The sequence below is a fragment of the Morchella importuna genome, assembly GCF_003444635.1.
Source record: "Morchella importuna strain M04M26 chromosome Unknown Morimp01GS012, whole genome shotgun sequence".
Taxonomy (NCBI): Eukaryota; Fungi; Ascomycota; class Pezizomycetes; order Pezizales; family Morchellaceae; genus Morchella; species Morchella importuna.
In genome coordinates, this window is record NW_025763409.1 from 989,035 (window position 1) to 1,011,080 (window position 22,046).

General features: G+C 47.2%; 3 protein-coding genes across 3 annotated transcripts; 1 reads left to right on the forward strand and 2 right to left on the reverse strand.

Annotated features, from left to right (window-relative positions):
* Nucleotides 1-17,751, forward strand: LAJ45_04900 (uncharacterized protein; the record flags this gene model as incomplete). Its single annotated transcript, XM_046114476.1, has 17 exons — nt 1-303; nt 375-3,335; nt 3,411-4,703; nt 4,766-6,709; nt 6,765-6,835; nt 6,890-7,524; nt 7,581-7,973; nt 8,036-8,919; nt 8,969-9,920; nt 9,974-10,260; nt 10,313-11,433; nt 11,486-11,737; nt 11,786-12,450; nt 12,503-13,731; nt 13,779-15,428; nt 15,478-17,544; nt 17,614-17,751. 17 exons carry the CDS (start codon nt 1-3, stop codon nt 17,749-17,751), a joined length of 16,845 nt encoding a protein of 5,614 aa, XP_045972502.1.
* Nucleotides 17,752-18,745: 994 nt separating this feature from the next.
* On the reverse strand, nt 18,746-19,216 carry LAJ45_04901 (uncharacterized protein; the record flags this gene model as incomplete). Its single annotated transcript, XM_046114477.1, has 1 exon — nt 18,746-19,216. One exon carries the CDS (start codon nt 19,214-19,216, stop codon nt 18,746-18,748), a length of 471 nt encoding a protein of 156 aa, XP_045972503.1.
* Nucleotides 19,217-20,024: 808 nt separating this feature from the next.
* LAJ45_04902 (uncharacterized protein) lies at nt 20,025-20,495 on the reverse strand (the record flags this gene model as incomplete). The annotated part of the gene is made up of 1 exon (XM_046114478.1): nt 20,025-20,495. One exon carries the CDS (start codon nt 20,493-20,495, stop codon nt 20,025-20,027), a length of 471 nt encoding a protein of 156 aa, XP_045972504.1.
* Nucleotides 20,496-22,046: the final 1,551 nt, after the last annotated feature.

A 22,046-nucleotide genomic window follows, 5' to 3' on the forward strand; every position in this document is an offset into this window, starting at 1 on the left:
ATGTCCAAACACTATCGCTTCACTGCCTTCCCAACTCTTCATACCCTCCACGGTTCTCCCAGCATACTCACCGCACCAATCGCTCTTCCACAAGGCTGTACGAACGACCAGATTGTAGCATCATGGGCGCACCTTCTCCGCGGATACTGCGGTACCGACACTGTTGTATTCAGGGTTAATGGGATAACCTCGGGTGTTGAGTTCGCAGAAGATGGGAGTATGGATTGGATTTCAGAAGGGAGTGTAGAGAATCCTTCGGGCGGACGGTGGACGGGAGTCTTTTTAAATTCCAAAGGCTTTAATGTAAGAGTTTACTACATGATATTTCTAGAGAAAAACTGAGCGCTGATTCTAATCTGATATGTCAACTGTAGCCCCTGGATTCGCAGCTATATTTGACTGTAGACGGCGGCTCTGCGATGGCATATATCAATATCTCGACGGCGGTGGTACCGGAGAGTTACATCCACATAATCTGTACACATCTTCACCACCTTTTTACCTCCACTGCTCATTCAGTACACACCTTGTCGGTTCTTAACCCTACCCCGCGGCATCTACCCGGGCCTACCCTCCTCCACAACCTCATCACCTTTTCCACTCACGATAGCCTCCCTGCGCTTGAATTTCTCCACTCAAACTCCTCACAGAGCACGTATAGCTACGCGGATCTCGACATTCTCTCGACACAGTTTGCCCTAAAACTCCTTCCGCATACTACATCCACCCAGCGCCTAATCCCTGTACTTCTTCAGCAGTCGCCAACTCTCTACATTGCCCTTATTGGTATTCTCAAGGCAGGATGCGCATTTGTTCCGTTACCTCTAGATGCACCTCCTCAGAGACTACAGTTCATTGTCGAGGACATCAAAGCGCCATGTATTGTCTGCGATCCTGCTTCATCCCCGGTTCCAAATCTCCCATGCGTCACACCAGACGAAGACACCCCCACATTCTCACTGGCTAGCCTAATGGAACTCCCCACGACGATTTCACCCAGTGATCCAGCGTATGTAATGTACACCAGCGGTACCACTGGAACACCCAAGGGCGTCCTCGTGAGTCACTATGCTGCGGCACAGAGCCTGCTAGCGCAAGACGTGCTCGTACCGAAAAGTGTCGGGAGGTGGTTACAACAAGCGGCGCCGACATTCGATGTATTTGTCTTTGAGATGTTCTTCCCGTTAATGCGCGGAATTGTGTTGGTGGGGTGTGAGCGTGCGGTTATGTTGCGTGACCTTCCGGGCGTAGTGAGGAGAATGGCTGTGGACGTGGTGGAACTTACACCGACAGTTGCGGGAGGCTTATTGGGCAAACCCGAGGATATCCCGGGCTTGAAATGTTTACTGACGATTGGAGAAATGTTGACAAAGGGAGTGGTGGATATGTGGAGGGATGTGTTGGTGGGGATGTATGGGCCTACTGAAGCGGCAATCCACTGTACTGCCTCCACTGCGGTCGAACGAGTTGGAGATATTGGCACACCGTTCGAGACTGTGTCAGCATTCGTCATCGCCCCCTACAAAGGCGGCGAAATCGAAGTCCTCCCCGTCGGTTGTGTGGGCGAGCTTGTGGTAGGAGGGCCACAGTTAGCGGACGGATATATCAACCGCCCAGAGCAAACCCGAGAGGTATTCATCAATTCAACTCGATTCGGCAGATTATATCGGACCGGTGATAGAGCACGTGTTCTCCCGAGCAGAGCAATTGAGTGCCTAGGCCGTATTGGGGCTGGTCAGGTTAAAATTCGTGGGCAGCGTATTGAGCTTGGAGAGATCGAAGAAGTCGTCCTCAAGACACCAGGAGTCAAGGCATGTGTGGCCAATGTGATCAAGAATACTCTTGTCATCTGGGTTAGCGGCGCAACTTCAAAACTTGCAATCATTGAGACATGCAAAAAATGGTTACCGGCGTACATGATCCCTGGGGACATCCTTACTCTCCCTACACTTCCCCGTCTTGCTTCCGGGAAGGCAGACAGAAAGCTCTTAGAGGCAAACTACAAGAACAGAATCGTTGAACCTAAAGCAATAACGGAAGATATGAACGCCTTTGAGCGAGTGATCGCCCATGAAGCATCACTGCTTCTTGGCACTGCGCCCAGCAAGGAAGTCAGTCTTGTTTCACATGGGCTTGACTCGATGCAGGCCATTCGCCTCACTATCGCGCTTCGGAAACGAGGCCTTGAAGTGGAGACAGTAGACGTGATTAGGTCTGACACAATCTCTGGTATTGCAGCAGGTATTGAGAAGGGTGTGGGTACATCCCCGAGAGTCGTGAATGAAGCTACCCAGAGGCGATTCGAGGAGGTCGCGAACGCTTCAAGGGAGTTACAGGAGGACCAGAACGTGCTGAAGGTTATTCCGTGTACTTCTGTGCAGGCCGCTATGCTAGCAGAAACAGGGAAAGATAGCGCCGCATACTGTAATTGGATGCTACTCTCCTTACCACCGAACAACAACGCAGCCAAAGTAGAGGCCGCTGTCAGGAAAATTATCGATGCCAATGAGATTCTGCGCACCGGGTTTGTAGTCCTGGAGGGTGGGTTCGCGCAGGTGGTATATCATACCTCTCGCCCATCTCAATTTACCCTATCGAACACGATTCAGAAGGATTGGAGCGTTTCTGTTCCCCAGCTGCTGTCACCACCTTTCAGAGTTGCTCTTGTTGGTGGCCAACTAAGCGTTCAAATTCACCATGCACTCTATGACGGTTGGTGTTGGGACAACATCATGTCCGATCTTGCCGCACACCTTTCCGGACATTCTGTAGCTCCACGTCCACAGTACCAAGTTGTTGTAGAGCACGAATTGGACACAGATAATTCTAGCAGGATCGATTATTGGCGAAACGCCCTGTCCGGAATTGAGCCGGTGCCCTTCCCGTGCTTGACGGGGAAGAGTGACGTGGCCGATGAGGTGCGCCAGGAGACTGCTACGATGAGTACCGGGAAAGAAGAATATGAGGGTGCTGCAAGAAAGTTTGGTGTGGCGCCAGTGGTTTTGGTACAGGCTGCATGGGCCATGTTGTGGTCATTATACGTTGGCGAAAGCGACGTTGTTGTGGGAAATGTTCTCTCCGGCAGGACAGTCGCCCTAGAGGGGGTTGAGAATGTAATTGGGCCGATGATTGTCACTGCACCGGTTAGAGTAAACGTGAGGAGACAGCGTAGTGTGAGAGAGGTTGTAAGCGAGGTTGCGAAGCGCGGGAGAGAGGTTTTGGGGAATGAGATTGGATTGAGAGAGGTAAAGAAGGCCTGGGGTGGTGAGGGGAGACTTTTTGAGAGTTTGCTTGTCTGGCAGGAGTCTTTGACTGCTGAAAGAAGCGTGAAAATCGTCGATTTGAAAGATATGCTAGAGGCGAGTGATACCCTATGATCGACTCTGGAAAATTACTAACATTACCTGTAGTTTCCGATTCTCCTCGAAGTTACACCTGGTACTGTTGACATATCCCTGCGGGCAACCTACCAAACTTCCATTCTTCCGCCTGCCCACACAGCATTGATATTAGCCCAGCTCGACCAATTTGTCACTTCGATCATTTCAAACCCCGACCAGACCCTAACAAACCTCCTTCAATCCCTTCCGCCATCTGCTCTCTCTATCGAGAATCCACATATCATAACCCGCTCAATAACCTCTACACCTTCCATCTCTCACCTCGTCGAACTCGCTGCTTCCCGCAACCCAAATGCAATCGCAATTGACTTTGCAGATGACATAATTGGCACCACTACTGAATCTACAACACTAACCTACCATACCTTCAACACCAATGCTAATAAACTAGCCTATCATCTGCTCTCTCTTGGTGCAAAACCGGACACACTTATATCAATCTGCATGGAGAAATCGCCAATCCTCTACATCTCTATCCTTGCCATCCTTAAATCCGGTGCTGCGTATGCTCCTATAACCCCAGAGACTCCGAACGAGAGAAAGAACCAGATTATAGAAAGCGGTGATATACGTATTCATCTCACCACTAGCGACCTCGCCCCGGAACCCTCAGGTGTGCCTCAGGGCGTCGTAGTAGTTTGTGTGGACACGGTAAACACTCTCTGGTATTCCGAGGCAAACCCAGATATTCAAAGATCCGAGAGAGACCTAGCATATGCGGTTTTTACATCCGGGAGCACAGGAAAACCAAAGGGTGTGTTGGTGGAGAATCATGCGATTGTGAACCATCTTAGACTACTCGCGGAGATGTACCCGGCAGCGTTAGGGAAGAGGCTATTGCAGTTCTGTACCGTTGCCTTTGATGTGTCGGTGTTTGAGATCTTTTTTACCTGGGCAATGGGTATGACACTCTGTGTAGCAAGGAAGGATGTGCTGCTACGCGATATCGAGAGCGCTATAAACGCCTTCAAGATCACACATCTGAGTATGACACCCACTGTCGCAGCGCTTGTCAACCCTGATAATGTACCGTCTGTGGAATTTCTCGTCACTGCCGGAGAAGGTCTTAACAGGAAGGTGTTTGAGGCTTGGACTGGTAGGGGACTCTGGACCGGGTATGGACCAAGTGAGACGGTGAATATTTGCACGGTAAGACCGAATTTGAGGAAGGAAGATCACATTAATACACTAGGAGAAACATTTGCCAATACCTCTACCTTTGTAATTTCTCAAAATGAAGATGATTTCTGTTTGCTCCCTAGGGGTGCAGTTGGAGAGCTGTGTTTCGGAGGTGCTCAAGTCGTAGGTTTACTCATGGCGATGCCGTCGGTTTGGGATTTTATTCTGATAGCTACGGAATATAGGCACGTGGATACCTCAAGCAGCCCGAGCTTACCGCCCGAAAGTTCCCCACCCATCCCACATATGGTCGTGTTTACCGTTCCGGTGATATCGGGCGTCTCCTCTCCGACGGGTCAATCGAGTTTATCGGCCGCATTGACGACCAAGTCAAGATTCGTGGACACCGTATTGAGCTGGGTGAAATTACCTCTGTTCTCCTGCGTTCGGCGGCTGTTCTTGACGCTGCCGCTATCCCAGTGAGAAAATCTTCTACAGATCCGTATCTACTTGTTGCATTCGTTCTCCTTGTATCTCATCAGGACAAGGAGTTTGGCGTTGTAAAAGCAGACCAAGGTGTTCGCGAGATACTGGGCGTATTGTTCAAGGCACTGTCTGCTTCACTACCAGAGTACATGGTTCCCGCGGTATTGCTCCCCGTGACAACAATCCCGATGACCGCGACAGGAAAGATTGACAAAAAAATTCTCGAAAAGACATTCTTCGATGTTGATACCGCTACAGTTGAATCGTACAGCGAGGAAACTGATAAGGAAGTCGATGCGCAATGGTCACAGGTTGAGATGGAGATCGTTGGGGTTGTTGCCGATGTTGCGCAAGTAACCGTTGGTGAAATTGGTAGAGGAACGTCGATCTTCAAGCTCGGACTGGACTCAATTTCAGTGATTCAGTTATCAAATCGCATCATGAAGGCAGGCTACAAAAGATTAGATGTGTCACAGATTATGAAGAATCCGACTGTTGGTGCTCTTGCTACCTTGCTTGGGGAAATGGATGAAGGGCAGCCCGCTACCAACATTATTCGAGAGGATTCCTTGAAGCTGTTTGCTGAGAGCGTTAAAGCGACGGCCATCGAGCAGCTCGGTGTAGCCCCAGAGGACATAATGAAGATATTGCCTTGCTCCCCACTACAAGAAGCCATGTTGACGCAAAAGAAAGGCGTTAATACGAGCACTTACTACAATCACACCGTCCTACATCTTCGGGCTAACCCTACACGTTTGAAAAAGGCATGGGAACATATGGCCGAGAGACACGATATCATGCGGACCTGCTTCTGCGTCACGGAGGATTCAAGACATGCGTATGCTCAGGTTGTGCTCAAGAAGCTTGACCTGCCGTGGACTACCTTTGAGGTAGAGGCGACGCGGGAGCAAATCGACAAGCGTATCGATGAAATCTCAAGATCTATGAGCATCAACAGTGCTCCATATGCATTTTCATTGTTCGCAGGGGCGACTTTGGTTATGTCGTTCCACCACTCTCTTTACGATGGTTATGCAATGGGTCTCCTACTTGATGATGTGCGAAGTGCTTACCTAGGACTGGAGCTCCCAATAAGACGTCCTTTCGATCGGGTGTTGGAGTATATGGAGAACATTGACCCCGAAGCATCTGACAGTTTCTGGAGGGGCCTATTGACTGGTTTCGAAGCATCTGCATTCCCAGACCTAACAGGCAAGACAGCACTATTTAAAGAGGAAACTAAACTTACAGGTATGACGGCAGCAAGAATGACTTGTTCAAAGACGTTGAGTGAAATTGAGGAGGGTTGTAGAGAAATCTCAACCTCGCTGCTGGCATTAGGACAGACCGGATGGGCAAGGTTATTGGCGGCCTATTCCGGAGAAACCGATGTTTGTTTTGGTAGTGTTGTGAGCGGAAGGACCATCCCTGTGGATGGAGTGGAGGACGTTATTGCCCCGTGCTTTAATACAGTCCCATTGAGAGTACAGCTAACCCCAGGTGCTACTAATTTAACGGTTATGAATAGTATCAGGAGTCTTAATGCGGATATTCTGCCGTATCAGCTAACCCCGTTGAGAAGGATCATGAACACGCTGAAGACTGAGGGTCAGGCCCTATTTGATACCCTGTTTATCTTGCAGTATGCGAATGAGGCATCAGAAGACTTATGGGAAGAGGTCGACGACCGCGGGGAGATGGATGTGAGTTCTTAATTAATAAGAATATAGCCTAGATATTATTGCTGATGGTGGATAGTTCTCTGTCGTTGTCGAGCTTGTACCTAATCGCAATAGAAACAGCTTAGACATTGTTCTTTATTTCCGCCGGTGTGTAACCTACTATAATATTTATCAGGTAGTGTTGGGACTAATGTGGTGTAGGGATGTTATACTCGAGGAGCAAGTTGATGTGATTATTCAGCAGTTGAATGCGGCGATCATTGACTCTCTACAATATCCTGATGAGCTCGCGATAAACTTCCGGGAATTCAAGCCATCAATCTTGGCGAGGGCAAACAGCAAGTCGTTAAATCTCGAAGGCGAAGGCTACGATTTACTACACTCTGAATTTGAGCGCCATGCCCGCGAGAATCCATCATATGTCGCACTTGAATTCCTTGATAACGACTACAAAATCACAAGCTGGACATTCCGCGAACTCAATGAAGCCGCAAATCGAGTCGCTCATTACCTTGTCTCTCTGGGGTTGAAGCGTGACGAGGCTGTACCGCTATGCCTCGAGAAGTCTCCCTTATTCTATATTTGTGTTTTGGGTGTGTTGAAGGCCGGGTGCGCATTCACCCCAATCGATCCTACACTGCCAGATCAGAGGAAAATGTTTATGATAGAGGAACTTGGGGCGAGGGTTGTGCTTGTTACTGCTGCTACGGCAGGGGGCATGGGACGTGTGGCAATGGTGGATGTTGAAAGTGGGGTCATGGATTCTCAACCGGTTACGAATTTAAACATTAAAGGTCTCACACCGAGATGTTTAGCCTATAGACTTTATACTTCAGGTAAGTCGATCTACATCAATGATTTCAAATGTATATTTGTTGATTATTTTCATCAGGCTCCACTGGTCAGCCCAAAGCTGTCTCTCTTGAAATCAAGAGTGCTGTGCAAACTTTCCGCGCCTCAAAGTCCCTCATCCCATGGAAATCGGATTCAAGGCTCCTCCAATTCGCCGCAACTACCTTTGATATGTGCTACTACGACTGTTTCATGGCGTGGAGTTATGGGTTTACACTTTGTTCTGCAGCGAAGAAACATCTCCTTGGTGACCTCGAAGGGACTATCATGACCATGAAAGCAACCCTTTTGGATCTGACACCCACTGTTGCAGCTACTCTTGTTGCAGAAAATCTTACGACTGTGGAGATGCTGTATTGTATTGGAGAGGCAATGCCGCAGAAGGTGGTCAATGATTGGGACGGAAGATGCGTTAACTCTTACGGACCTACTGGTATGTTTTAATTGAATAACCTTGGTTAAGAGCGCATAAACCTAATTAACTGGCAATTGTAGAGGCAGCAATGTGTTGTACAATCACGGCCACAGACAGGTACACAAAATCTTCCAACATCGGCAAACCATTCCCTACAGCAAGTTTCTTCGTTCTCTCCCGCAGTGGAGAGTATGTAGTCCCTATCTTCGGTAGCGGCGAGCTCTGTATTGGAGGGCCACAAGTAGCACGTGAATATCACAACAACATACAGCTTACCAAACGCCAGTTTATTCAATTAGAGGGGGGTACGGTATACAGGACTGGTGATCTTGTTCGCATGCTGGGAGACGGGACTTTTGAGTTTCTTGGGCGCGCAGACGACCAGGTGAAGATTCGCGGGTTGCGGGTTGAACTAGATGAAATCAGTTCTGTTTTAAGGAGCGGGCACAGGGATATTAAGGATGCAACAACAATCGTGGTTAAGCACAGCGAAGGAACAAAGGAGCAGCTTGTGTCCTTCCTAGCGGTTGAGGGTAGAAAACAACATGGAACAAAGCCTAAAGTATTGAAGGCTGGCCCACTACCCGAAGAAATCCAAAGCTCGGCGTTGAAGGCGGCGAGGACAAAATTGCCAAGATACATGATCCCGGCAGTGGTCTTGATCATTGACCATGTTCCACGTTCAGCAGCAGGAAAGGTTGATAAGAAAGCATTAGGAGCGTTTTTTAGGGAACAAGATATCCAGTCATTTGGGGCTGCGGGTGTAGAGGAGGATGAGAGCGTGTGGAGTGAGGGAGAAAAGAAGATCAGAAGTGTGTTTTCTCAGATATCAAGGGTTCCGGTTCAGCAAATTTCTCGGAACTCAACTATTTATGAAATCGGGCTTGATAGTATCAGTGCCGCTCAGGTCGCGATGCAGTTGAAGCGCATTGATTTGGAAATCTCAGTTCTGGATATTCTTGAGGTATGTGTTCATGAAAAGCAGGAGGAGAAATATTACTGACAACACTTAGCGACCATCTATAAAGCAATTATCAAAACTACTCACTACAGATAGCAAACATATCGAAGCCAAGAGTCAGATTTCCGGTGACTACCTGGTGAATTTCAACGATCAATTCATGGACCAAATTCTCAAGGACACGGGTATCGCAAAAGACAGAATCGCCGGGGTATTCCCGTGTACGCCGGCGCAAGAGGGAATGCTATCACAGTTTCTGCGTTCTAAAGGCGGCCTATATTTCAATCACTCTGTCTTCAAACTACCCCAGAATGTCGACTTGAGTCGCCTGCGCAAGTCTTGGAATGCTGTCTCTGACTCGCACGACATGCTCCGTGCTGGTTTCGTTGAGGTTGAACACAATACACATGCTTTTGCTACCATCATCTATGCTCAGGGTTCTGTTGACCTGCCGTGGACTATAGTGGATAGCAGAGGGAATAAGGATATTGTGCTTTCTGCACAAAAGGAGCTTGGGGCTTCTCGTGCGCTCGAGAATCTCCACCTCCCGCCATGGAGTGTCACTGTGATTAGAGAAAGTGCCATGGAATCACTACTGCTGTTTTCTGCACACCATGCTTTATACGACGCAGAAACCTTAAGCCTTTTCCTCAACGATGTTTTCTCTGAGTATTCTGGTAAACGTGTCGCTTCCCGCCCCAAATTTTCTGCCGTTCTTAGCAATATTGTGAAGCATTCACTGGATGCCGAGGTTATCGAAGAGGATAAAACCTTCTGGCTACAACAACTTAAAGGGACGAGCATTTCACGTTTCCCAAACTTATGTCCTGTCAGGTTCAAGAGTACTTCCAGTCATGTTTGTTCGACAGAGACGAGTTGGAGTTTGTCAATGATCGAGAGCAGGTGTCGGAAATTGGGGATCTCGGTGAATTCTGCAGGGCAAGCCGCCTGGGCAAGGGTGCTCTCGGCATATATGGGGGATACTGCTGTCACAATGGGAATCGGTAAGAGCCTTTTCCCCGGGCCCTTCAAAAATATCGATTCTGACTTTAAGTAGTACTTTCGGGAAGATCTGGCATTGTTGGTGCCGAGAATGTGGCTTTCCCGTGTATCACAACTGTGCCTTCCCTATGTCTATTAACCGGTACAAATCTTGAACTTGCATTGGCTTTACAACATAGCAATGCACAGGCACTGAAGCATCAGCACACACCTCTTCGAAACATCCAAGGGTGGTTTGAGCATCGCCAAGAATCCTTCTTCGACTCTATCTTTGTGTACCAGAAGACGGAGTCTAGCAGCAAGAGTTCGTGGGAAATTGTAGAGGAGGATGCTTTCGTTGACGTGTGTTTTATCACCCCGTCCCCATGATAATATTGACTAATATGAAATTTAGTACACGATCTCCTTAGAAATCGAACCCACAAATGACGACTCCCTTCTTATCCGGGCAACATGCAGAGACAACGTCATGCCCAAAGAACAAACACAGTTGCTCATTCAGCAAGTCAATGCTGCACTGGTAGACATCTTACAGAACCCTAATAGCTCAAGCATAGAGTTCTTGAGTTTTCCGCCGGCATTGCTCTCATGTACCCCGCCCTTAATTGACGGAATTCCCACAGATATCACCCTGTTGCACAAATTCGTTGAAAAGTACAGGAAACTAACGCCAGACAAAATTGCCTTCGAGTTTGCCACATCAATTCAGGAAGGGTGCGCGATCAAAGAAACATGGACCTACACCCAACTCGACGAAGAGGGCAACCGAATCGCAAACTACCTCTTAAACCTTGGAGTCAAAACTGGACAAATTGTTGCCATCTGCTTTGAGAAGTGCCCTGAAGCATCATTTGCTATTCTTGGAATCCTGAAAGCCGGTTGTGCATTCATGGCACTTGACTATAATGCACCCATTGACAGAAAGGCTTTCATTGTCGAGGACTCGGGCGCGAAATGTGTGTTGACTATGGACAAATATGCTAAGGAATTCAAAAGCAAAGTTAAAGTGAAAGTTGTGTCTCTAGAGAGTGATACGGAAGTCAAAATATCCTCATCCGAAACTCCTTTTATTGCAGATCTCAAACCGGAAGACCTTTGCTACTGCCTATACACATCCGGCACTACTGGAACACCGAAGGGATGCGAGCTCACACACGAAAATGCTGTGCAGGCAATGCTTGCTTTCCAACGCATATTCAACGGTCATTGGGATTCTGAATCACGCTTCCTCCAGTTCGCATCATTTCACTTTGATGTCAGCGTTATGGAACAATATTTCAGTTGGAGCGTGGGCATGTGTGTTACTTCAGCGCCCAGAGACGTTATTTTCCAGGATCTTGCTCTCACAATAAACGAGCTTCAGATCACGCATTTAGATCTCACACCTAGTCTTGCGGCGTTGCTTCGTCCAGAAGATTGTCCTTCATTGTGTAGAGGCGTTTTTATTACGGGAGGTGAACAATTAAAACAGGAAATTTTGAATACTTGGGGAGAGACAGGAGTAATTTATAACGGGTGAGGAGGACCTTATAGCACTCCGAAGAAATACATACTAACAAAATACAAGATACGGGCCTACGGAAGTCACTATAGGATGTACAATGTACGCTAGGGTCCCAGCGAATGGGAAACCCTCCAATATCGGCACTGCATTTGATAACGTTGGTTCTTTTGTTTTCACGCCCAATACAAGTCGACCTGTTCTTAGAGGAGCAATTGGTGAGCTATGTGTTTCTGGAAAGCTGGTTGGACGTGGATATCTCAACAGGGCAGCTCTCACTGAAGAGAAATTCCCACACTTAAAGGAATTCAATACAAGGTATGAATACCCGCCTTTAATAAGAAGGTTTCCCGCTCATGTTAATAGGATATACCGGACTGGTGATTTGGTGCGCATTCTCTATGATGGTACTTTTGATTTCGCGGGACGAGCGGACGACCAGGTCAAGCTCCGTGGACAGCGCCTCGAGATTGGAGAGATCAATGAGACCCTCAAACAGGCAGACTCACGGGTCAAAGCAGTTGCCACACTGGTTCTAAAGCACCCGAAACAGCAGAAAGATCAACTCGTCTCATTTATTGTCTTGGGAACAGCCAAAGCCTCCAGTACATTAGATCCAGTAGTCCTGGATGATCCCGAACATCACCAGGTCATCCCAATTTTGGCCGATGGATGCAGGAGAAAACTACCCGTATATATGGTTCCTACACACTTCTTGCCTATATCGAAGATGCCATTGTCAGTGAACAACAAGGTCGATAACAAAAAGCTCAAAGAAATTTATAAAGACACGTCCCTCGCACTTCTTCAACAAATATCAAGGAGAGAGGAAGTTAATGAAGAAAATTGGACTGATGGCGAGGCTCGCATTCGAAAGATATTGGCCGAAATGACTGGACTTCAAACCTTGGAGATCAAGCATTCTTCGACTGTGTTTGAGCTTGGGTTAGATTCAGTTTCTGTGGTTGGATTAGCGCGCAAATTGAAGAAAGATGGATTTTTTGCATCAACCGTTTCTCTTGTCATGAAATGTAAGTCTCCATATGATTTTGTGGTTGTTACGAGTCTGACAATTTGGAACAGATCCGGGTGTGGAGCAACTGGCAGCAGAGTTGAGCAAGGGCGAAAACAATAGCTCACAAGAACTTGCAAGAACAGGATCGATCAACCAAAAACTAACAGCATTTGCCAACAAAGGTTCCTTTGAGGTGTGCGAACGCCTCGACCTTGAGCCGGATCAGATTGAGGCTATCGTTCCCTGCACAGCTCTTCAGGAAGGAATGATTCTTCGTTTCATCGATTCAGAGAAACCTCTTTACTACAATTCCTTCTCATTCTCACTTGCAAAGTCTACAGATACCAACTTACTTCATTCAGCCTGGGATGCGGTGGTAAAATCAACTGGTATCCTACGAACCTGCTTCTGCGAGACCTCGGATGGTTATGCTCAAGTCGTACTTAGGGATTCAGAAGTTGAGTGGCGAGAAATTAATGTCAAGGGTGAGGGCTTTCAGAGCGTGATAACCGACGAGATGATGGAACACGTTAGTATGAACAGGGAACTACACCAGACACCATTATACCTACTCCTTCTTCGAACACCTTCGAGAATAATCCTGGTAGTCAACATTTTCCATGCCCTTTACGACGGAAACAGTTTGCCTTTTATATTCCAGGACGTCCAGAGAGCCTATCGAAACCAACTAAAACCAAGGACTCATCATTTCCACGAGCTCGTCGGGCATATTCTATCTATAGACATGGACGGCGCAAGAACATTCTGGGGGTCTACTCTTGCGGAAGCCAAACCGTCTAATTTCCCTCAACTCATTCAATCAGCCGCAGATATTGACCACCTAGTGCAGCTCAAGCCAAAGATCGTAATGGAGGATGTTGAGAAGTGCTGCAAGAAATTGAATTGTACCCCGCAATCGATATTCCAGGCTGCTTGGGCAAACACCCTTTCACCATATCTGGGACACCAGTTTGCTTTTGGAGTCGTTGTATCTGGGCGATCACTACCAATAGACGGCGTTGAAGACACTATCGGACCAATGTTCAACACAATCCCATGTTCCTTAGATGTGAAAAATGCCTCTTCTTGGGAGAAACTAATTCAGCAAGCTCATAAATTCAATTCGGAGTCTATCACCTACCACCACACTCCTCTTCGTCTCATCAATAAGTTGATGCATGCTACTTCAGAAAAGCCACTTTTCGACACTTTGTTCGTGTACCAAAAAGACCCAGGCAGTGATGATACTACCGAGGCTCCTATTTGGAATATAATGGAAAGCTCGGCGGTAGCAGATGTAAGCCACCTTAATTTATATAAGAGGAATATGTTAACATGTTTTAGTACCCGCTTGCTTTGGAGATTGAAGAGAGTTACCTTCATGGGTTGAATTTCTCGATTGTTGCGAAAAGCTCGGTCCTCACAACTGACAAATCTCTTGGGCTACTGAGTATCCTTGAAAGAAATATCAAAGAGATCCTACAAAGTCCCCTTAGCAAACCTTCTCTGGAGAAAACGCTCGAATCCGATCTCATTATGCCAAAAGAATCCAATGATATATATACAAATGGACAAGCTGGCTTCCAATGGGGACCCAATGCAAAGATCCTTCGCTCGACGATTGCCAAACTTGCAGATATCGGTGAATCGGAAGTTGATGAAGATTCCTCTATTTTTGAATTGGGCCTCGACAGTATCGAGGCTATCAAACTCTCTTCGAGGCTACGTTCCAGCAGCATCAAGCTTTCAGTCAGTACAATTATGAGAAACCCGACTATCCGAAAAATGCACGAAGTCCTCTCACAATCGACAAAGAATAACAAAACCATTCCAAAGTCGGATCGACTTACTGAGTTTGAGCAAAGTATCCGCGAGAATCTCAAAGGGCGGACGCATACCTTGGATTTGGATCAGATCGAAGCCATTTATCCCGCTACACCGCTCCAGGAAGGCATGATCGCGGAAACACTTGCATCTGACTATAAACTTTACTTCAACCACGACGTCTTAGAGCTCGACAGTACGGTTGATATAAGGCAATTGAGGAATGCATGGGAATTAGCTTTCCAAAATAGCGAGATACTAAGGACGAGCTTCTTCAAAGTCTCTGATATATCTGTTGATTTACCATATAGCTATAGCTTTGGCCAAGCCGTTCACAAACGACCTCAGCTCAGGTGGAAGGAGGTCCTCATATCATCAAACACAAGAAAAGCCATCAAGGCCGCTATGCAACAAGCCGCGCAAAATGTCAACATGCTTCAGGAGCCCCCGCTACAGATCACTATCGTAAAGTCTCCAATGTCAAATTATTTAATTCTTTCTATGTCTCACGCATTATACGATGGATGGTCTCTGGGTCTTTTGCATGAAGACGTACAAAATGCATACCTCGATTCACCTTCATCAAGACCGTCCTGCCGTCCCCTTTTGGAAGATATCTTCAGCGTGGATCCGAAAGATTCAAACAAATTCTGGAAACAAATGCTCGCAGGTTCCTCGCCCTCAATGTTTCAAACATCTACTGAGAATTCCCCCGCTATTACCCACCGCTTTGAAAAGCCATCTGCTTTGCCATTTTGGAGGATTCAGTCTTTCTGTAAACAGATGGGAGTAACGGTTCAATCGCTTGGACAAATGTGTTGGGCACTTCTCTTGGCTCATCACCTAGGAGAACCTGATGTTCTTTTTGGTACCGTTCTTTCTGGAAGGGATATTGAGTCTGCAGACGAAATGCTTTTCCCGGCAATGAACACGGTTCCTGTGCGTGCCATTGCCCATGGAGACTATAAAGACATGCTTCGCTACATACAAGACAATTCTGCGAGAGTTCTCAAATACCAGCATACGCCTCTACGCCAAATCCAAAAGCTGGTGGATAGCCAGGGACAACGACTTTTTGATACTCTCTTTATTTACCAACGTGGCCGCGAACAAAGAGGGAGTAGCCAAAAGCCATTGTGGAGTTCAGTCGATGGAACTGCAAGCGTTGAGGTAAACTTTGTTTAATCTTTTAAAATCATCCGGAAGCTAATGGATCTAGTACAACATATGCATCGAAATGGAGCACTGTGGGGATAATCTTCTCTGGAGGAACGCCTGTAAATCTACCGTGCTGTCAGAAGCCGACTCGGAATCACTTCTCCAGACACTTGATTCACTTCTGGTGCATATCGTCAACAATACCGACCATCCAGCCATAGTACACCACAAAGAAGGGATCGAATTTGGAAATATCCCTATATGTGCTCGCCGCTCGGACAGCACTACGAGTCTCAACGGCCTACGCATCGACCTTGACGAGACAGCTAACAAAATCCGACAGGCTCAGAGCAATACAGGAGATGCGGCAGCTATTGTAGCGAGTGATAACGGAAGGCAACTGCTAGTCGTTTTCATTACTAAGGGACAATCTATTCACAATGTAGCATCATTCGCCCGTCACGAATTCCCCCACTGGTCAATGCCATCTTTCATAATTCCCATGAGCACATTACCTCATAAGGATGGTAAAATCGATCGATCGCAGCTAGAATCCCATTTCCTTTCAATGAAACCCGAGAAACGCGATGAGTTTGCCGTACAGGAAAAGAAAGGCGAATGGACATCATTGGAACTTACCTTCCGCCGTATTCTGTCAGCTGTTTCTCAACTACCAGAGTCTGAAATCGAGCGTACACAGACAATTTTTCACCTAGGCTTAGACTCAATCAGTGCCATTAGCTTCTCCTCGAAGCTTCGAGAGCAGCTAATCTTCCTCAGTGTCGCCGAGATCTTGCGTGCAGCCACGATTGAACGCATGGCAGCCGTTGCGAAAACAATGAATGATGAAGCTCCCAAGACTCCCGTGGACACGGAGAAGGCCTTGGAGCAGGCTCTAGGAGATATCAACATCAAGTCACTTCTCGGCGGAATCCCTGAAGCTAGCATAGAAAGTGTGGCGCCTGCAACCGCTGGTCAGGTTTACATGCTCTCTGCATGGAAGAACTCGAACTACACAATATTTATGCCGACATTCACCTTCAGATGCCGGAAGATTGAGCATTCTCGCATTCTCTCGGCCTGGGAGTCTCTTGTACGCCAAGAGCCCATCCTCCGTACTACTTTCCTAGCAACCGATAGCGAAGATACACCTCTTGTTCAAGTGACCTTCAGAAATCCGGCGACCCAAACTGAGTGGTATCAATCCTCGACAACAAACAACGACAGCCTCATCAATTTCTTCAAATCGCAGGAGCAGAGCAAGTCTGTCGATTTGGAGCAACCTCCTGTCCGTCTCACCACTCTCATCACGCCAGTTGACACAATAATCTTCCTGACCATTCACCATGCGTTGTACGATGGAGTCAGTCTTCCACTCCTACTTTCGAAATTCCAAGGCTTCCTCGATGACAGCGCAGAACGTCTCCCAACCCCAGAACCCGAGGCCCCACGCTTCCTAGATTTTGTGTCATTTGCACATTCGCAAGATGTCCAGCAACAGTCCCGCTTCTGGAGTAAATACCTGGATGGCGCCGTCTCCACCCCCGTTCCGCTCAAATACCCGGACTTGCAGACCACCGAGAGGACAGAGTTGTTCCGAACCAGCGTCATCGATAAGAGCAATCTCCTCGAGAGCCGCTGTCGCGCTGAGGGCGTCTCGCTCCAATCCATCTTCCTAGCAGCCTATGCCAAGGTTTACGCCTACCATCTCGATCTCAAAGATGGCCCCGTCAAGAAAAAGGAGGATGTCATATTCGGTATCTACCTCTCCAACAGGCACCTTCCCATCCCAGACCTTGCCATCATGGCGGCTCCTACCCTGAATCTTGTCCCTCTCCGCATTCGTTCGCCGAGAACAACTACGCTTGTTCAACTCGCTCGACAGGTTCAGGCGGACCTAACCGAGATCGGAAGCGCCGGTAATGGAACCGTGGGGCTATGGCAAGTGGAAAAGTGGACGGGGGTGCAGGTTGATTGCTTCTTTAACTATCTGAAGATGCCGGGCGGAGATGAGGCGGCAGGTGGTGATGGTGAGATGGGCTTTGAGGACTTGAGGGTTGACGTGAAGTCGGATCTTGGTGCTGCAAGAGCAGAATTGCCAGAGAAGGTATGGATGGATAGCGCAAAGGTAAACCCCGAATCATCTTCTTCCCCCCCTCTTGTAGCGAATGGTCTTACTGATCCGTACCATTGTTAGACACATTTGGATATCGAGGTTGCGGTCTATGGCGACAAGGTTGATATCGGGGTGTTTTCTACTGCGCAGACCCTCAACAAGGAGGATGCGAATAATACTATTGAATGGATGCGTGATATTGTGATGGGTATTTTGTAGATTTAAATTTGATATCGTGGGAATTGGAGGGCGGAGGCGGGAGGACGGCTGTTGTAAAGTTTTTGTTTTGTCTCGTTTTTGTTTTTGTTTTTTGTTTTTGTTTTTGGTGCTTTTGTTTTTTTTTGAGTTGAAAGTTTTGTTTTTGTGTTCTTGTCTTTGCCTTTGCCTTTGGTTTGCTTTATTATAGATTTTTTATTTGGCTGCCTGTTTTATCTGTTGGTGGTTCCCTGTAATAGTAGGTTAGAATAAAGGGAAGGTGCTTTTTGGGAAATCAGGTAGTTCGGCGGCCTGCAACGCGATTCGAGACCAGATGATGACCGCCGAACCCAGAATCCGGAGGCCAGGTAGCTCGGATCATGTAGGAGAGCCAAACAACGAGTGACTACTAACACGATTAAACAACAACTATGACTTTTGAAGGGAGGCCATAAAAGGTTTTAAATACACTTCAGAGACCGTAGTATGTACGCCCTTTCTCATTTTGTAGTTCAAGTACTTCTCGTCAATGGGTTTGGTGTTAAGTGCAGCTGTGGGTGTACTAGGATTCCACTGAAAGATGAATAGGTTAAAAAGATGAAGCATTGTTATATATTTCCTATGTCAAACAAACGTGAGAGGAGGCGGAAGAGAGCGGGTAGTTCAGGGGCTATTGCCATAACTGTAAGGTTGCATGCAATTAATGAATTAAACAAAAAAAAAAAAAAAGGATTCCATTGAAGAACCCTAACCCTGATGTGAGTGATAACTTGTGATGCACTAGCATTCTGGAGTGGGAGCAACATTCATTTCGCACTTGAATGTAAGTAGTGGGCATTTATTACTAAATTTATTATTGTTGCTTGAAGAATACTAAAGCGAGATATTCTAGGATTCTACTGCAAAAAAAAGTGCGAAAAAAAGTACAAAGAACGAAACCTCCTCCTAACCAGCTTGGCTCCCCTTAGCTGTGGGGCGGTCAAGCATCTCTAATCTCTAAGTAATCTTTCTATCTAACTTACCCATTCTTTACCTCAACCGTAACATACCCCCTCCCTTCCTTCCCCTCGAACTGCACCGAGCCCTCCACCTTACCATCCTTCTCGCACCTGCTCCTCAGGTCGTCGATCCCGCGCTGTAGATCGCCGCACAGGAGCTGCATGTTCTTCTTGTTTCCTCTGGCCGTCACGACGAGATTACCCTTGCGCGCCAGTACCGTTTCCGTGACGCCACCGCCCTCGACGCAGAAGTTGTTGAACTGGCCAGGGCAGAGCGCACCGGTGGTGAGGCAGAAGCCGCGGCCGTCGGCGAAAAGGTTGATGGCGCCGAGGGACCTAAGGTCCGCGATGGAGGGGGAAGAGCCGGTGGTGCGGCACTGGATAGTGGGAGCACGGGGGGTGAGGAGGTGGGGGTGCGCGGCTTGTGCGGTGGGGTGTGCGCGGGTTAGGGTGAGAAGGGTGATCGCGAAGGTAATAACGAAAAACTGCATGGTGATATATATATGCTTTGCTGTTGGTATGTTGTTTATTACCGGCTGTTGTTAATTGTGAGTTGTTTAATTTGCTGACGCTGGTGTTGTGTGGTAGTTTGGTTATGGTTTTTATAAAGGAGGAACTAGAGAGGTTGTCTCATGGGTGATCTTATAGATCTCGAAAATTGGCGTTAGTGGAATGGAGTCAATTGAATTGACAGTTTCAGCACTTTGTTGAATTACATGTATGTAGCTGCATTCTAACTATAGAAATGATATACCCTACTACATGTATCAAACGAACCGTAGCTATGTTTCGGGTCCCACTTGAATACATAGTACTTTGAAACCGCAGCTAGCCCCGAAAAAAACACAAAACTTTATAATCCATTGCTTAAAAGTATTTCCTAACAACAAAGAAGTGTGAAAGTGTTTCAAGATGACAGTTCGCAATATAGTACTCGGTACAGAGTTGGTCTTGAATGATACTTACTTTACGTCAAAATAGTACTCATAGAGCCGGTATTATCAATGAACCGTATCTACTCTTTCAAAGACTGCACTAAATCGATAAATCTGAAACAAAGAATGCGTAGTAAGTACTAATGAAAAGTCACTTTACTTCATGATGAATTCAACTGGGACTCGTTTGGGCCCTTAACTCGATTGCTACGGTTGACGATATACTACTGCAATACTACTACAAAAGGCAAAAAGAAAAATTACGAATACAAGCAGAAATAGCCCCCCTGGCCATGAGTTGGCCCTCTATGGGCCCACCACTCGCTCTCTTCTCTAGCCTAGCCAATATGCAATCCCCAACTATCTACCACCCAGTGATCTCAACCGCGACATCCCCCTGCCCCTCATTCCCGCCAAACACCACCTTCCCCGCCACCTTCCCGTCCCTGCTACATCTACCCACCAGCTCCTCGATCCCGCTGCGCAGGTCGTCGCACCGGATCTGCATGTTTTCCAGATGGCCCAGGGCCTGCACGAGCATGGCGCCGCTGCGGGCCAGCTGCACGCTTGCGACGGTGCCTCTTTTCTGGTCGCACCAGGCACTGGACTGGCCGCGGCAGAGGCGGGCGGCGGTGAGGCAGTGTTCCGGTGTGGTGGTGTCGGGGAAGGTCTTGAGGGCGCTGAGGGCGGGGAGCTGGGAGGTGGGGGGGGAGGAGGTGTGGGTGGTGCAGGTGTAGGTGTTAGCAGCGCGGGGGGTGAGGGTGCCGGTGGGGTGGGCGTGGGCGTGGGTTAGGGCGAGGAGAGAGAGGGCGTGGGTGAGGACGGGGAAATGCATTGTGGTGTGTATATGTTGTTGTTGGTGGTGGTGTTTGGTAGGGCTTGTTGTGGTTTATAGCTGTGGAACTGTTTTGCTGACGGTGTGGTAATAGTTTGGGATTGTGGTTTCGTTTAGGGGAGTAGATAGTAGTACTGTAAAGGCTGGCTGGGAAATGGTTTGTATTTATGCTTTGAAGATGGGAAGCGGGATCTTGTAAGTCATTGAATTACAGCGGGTTTCATAATTATAATGCTAGCTAGGCTTAGCACTTCAAACGTTTTCAACTCATAGAACGACTCTCGAACTCGAAAGGTAGCCTACCTTTTCGGGCAATTATTTGGCCCAGACATCCTATATAAGCAGGCTATTATTTTTAAGGTTTATGAAGAATCACACTTTGTGTGCTAGCTGCTTGAAAGCAATTTGAGCCTAGTGGTGTTATGGAACCTACTGTAACGCGCTAGTAGAACAATCTTTTGAATATACTTTCGGTTTTATATCGTCTAGAGAGTTTTGTGTTAAATTTGCAAATTCTCTATATTATAGAAGCATATCCCATCACTCGGACTCTCTCAGACATACAGTCTAGTCAATCTTTATGTAAGCAAATCGCAAATCAATACATATTAATATTTGCCTTGATGACATTATTTTAACAGTAAGATACAGTTCTGATAGGTCTCAATATAGTATCTCAAGGCATTACCTTTATTTGCAAGATACATGTAGATATGGTGCCCCCAGTCTTGAAGGTAGCCATGAGAAAAACGCCAAGACCATATTACTCCTCATGATTATTCCTAGACTTCTATCTTGACAGATTTTTAATATCTGTTGTGGTTGTAAAGTTATAAAAGCCTTGGCGTTTCCCTCTAGATATCATACCAGTAGCTTAGGCAGTATGTACTATTAAACCATAGCAACTACCACATCCGGCGATAACCTACAACTAAAATTTCCTTTTTTTAAGTAATTGACATATCCTTACTTGGATCCGGGATAGTAATATCTCGGTATCTTCCGCTCCGCTGCGATTCGTAAACCATAACCCAATTACAACTACCACCGCCCTCAACTCCGATTCGAAGACCATCCGTAAGTCTTCTATGTACCTACAGCGAGTGGCATGGTAGAGATATGGGAGGAGTCCTATTGGGTTAAGCAGTTATGTTTTTCCACAATAATTCTTATCGATCGGGAAAGCTAGATACAAGATGTACTCTATATTCGTTTTCATAACTCACATGCGGCCCTAACTGTAATCAATCCAGAATTAAACCCCGCCTACCCCTCCCTCACGATAACCCGCAGCTCGGACAGCTCGATCGACCCCGCACCAGCCAGATTGGACGATCAACAACTCCGGCCCCCGGGCAAGGTCAATGATTTATCATGCTAGTCAAATCCAGATTGGACGGTCAAACAGACCACACAGCCAGAGGCCAATGCTTGATCGTCCTGGTGATCATGAAGTTTCTTCTTCGAACGTAGGTAGGCAGGCAACGTACGCAGGCTGCAAAGTGCAGATTTCCATCTTAGCTGCCTTAGCTTGACCGACGCCACATCTTT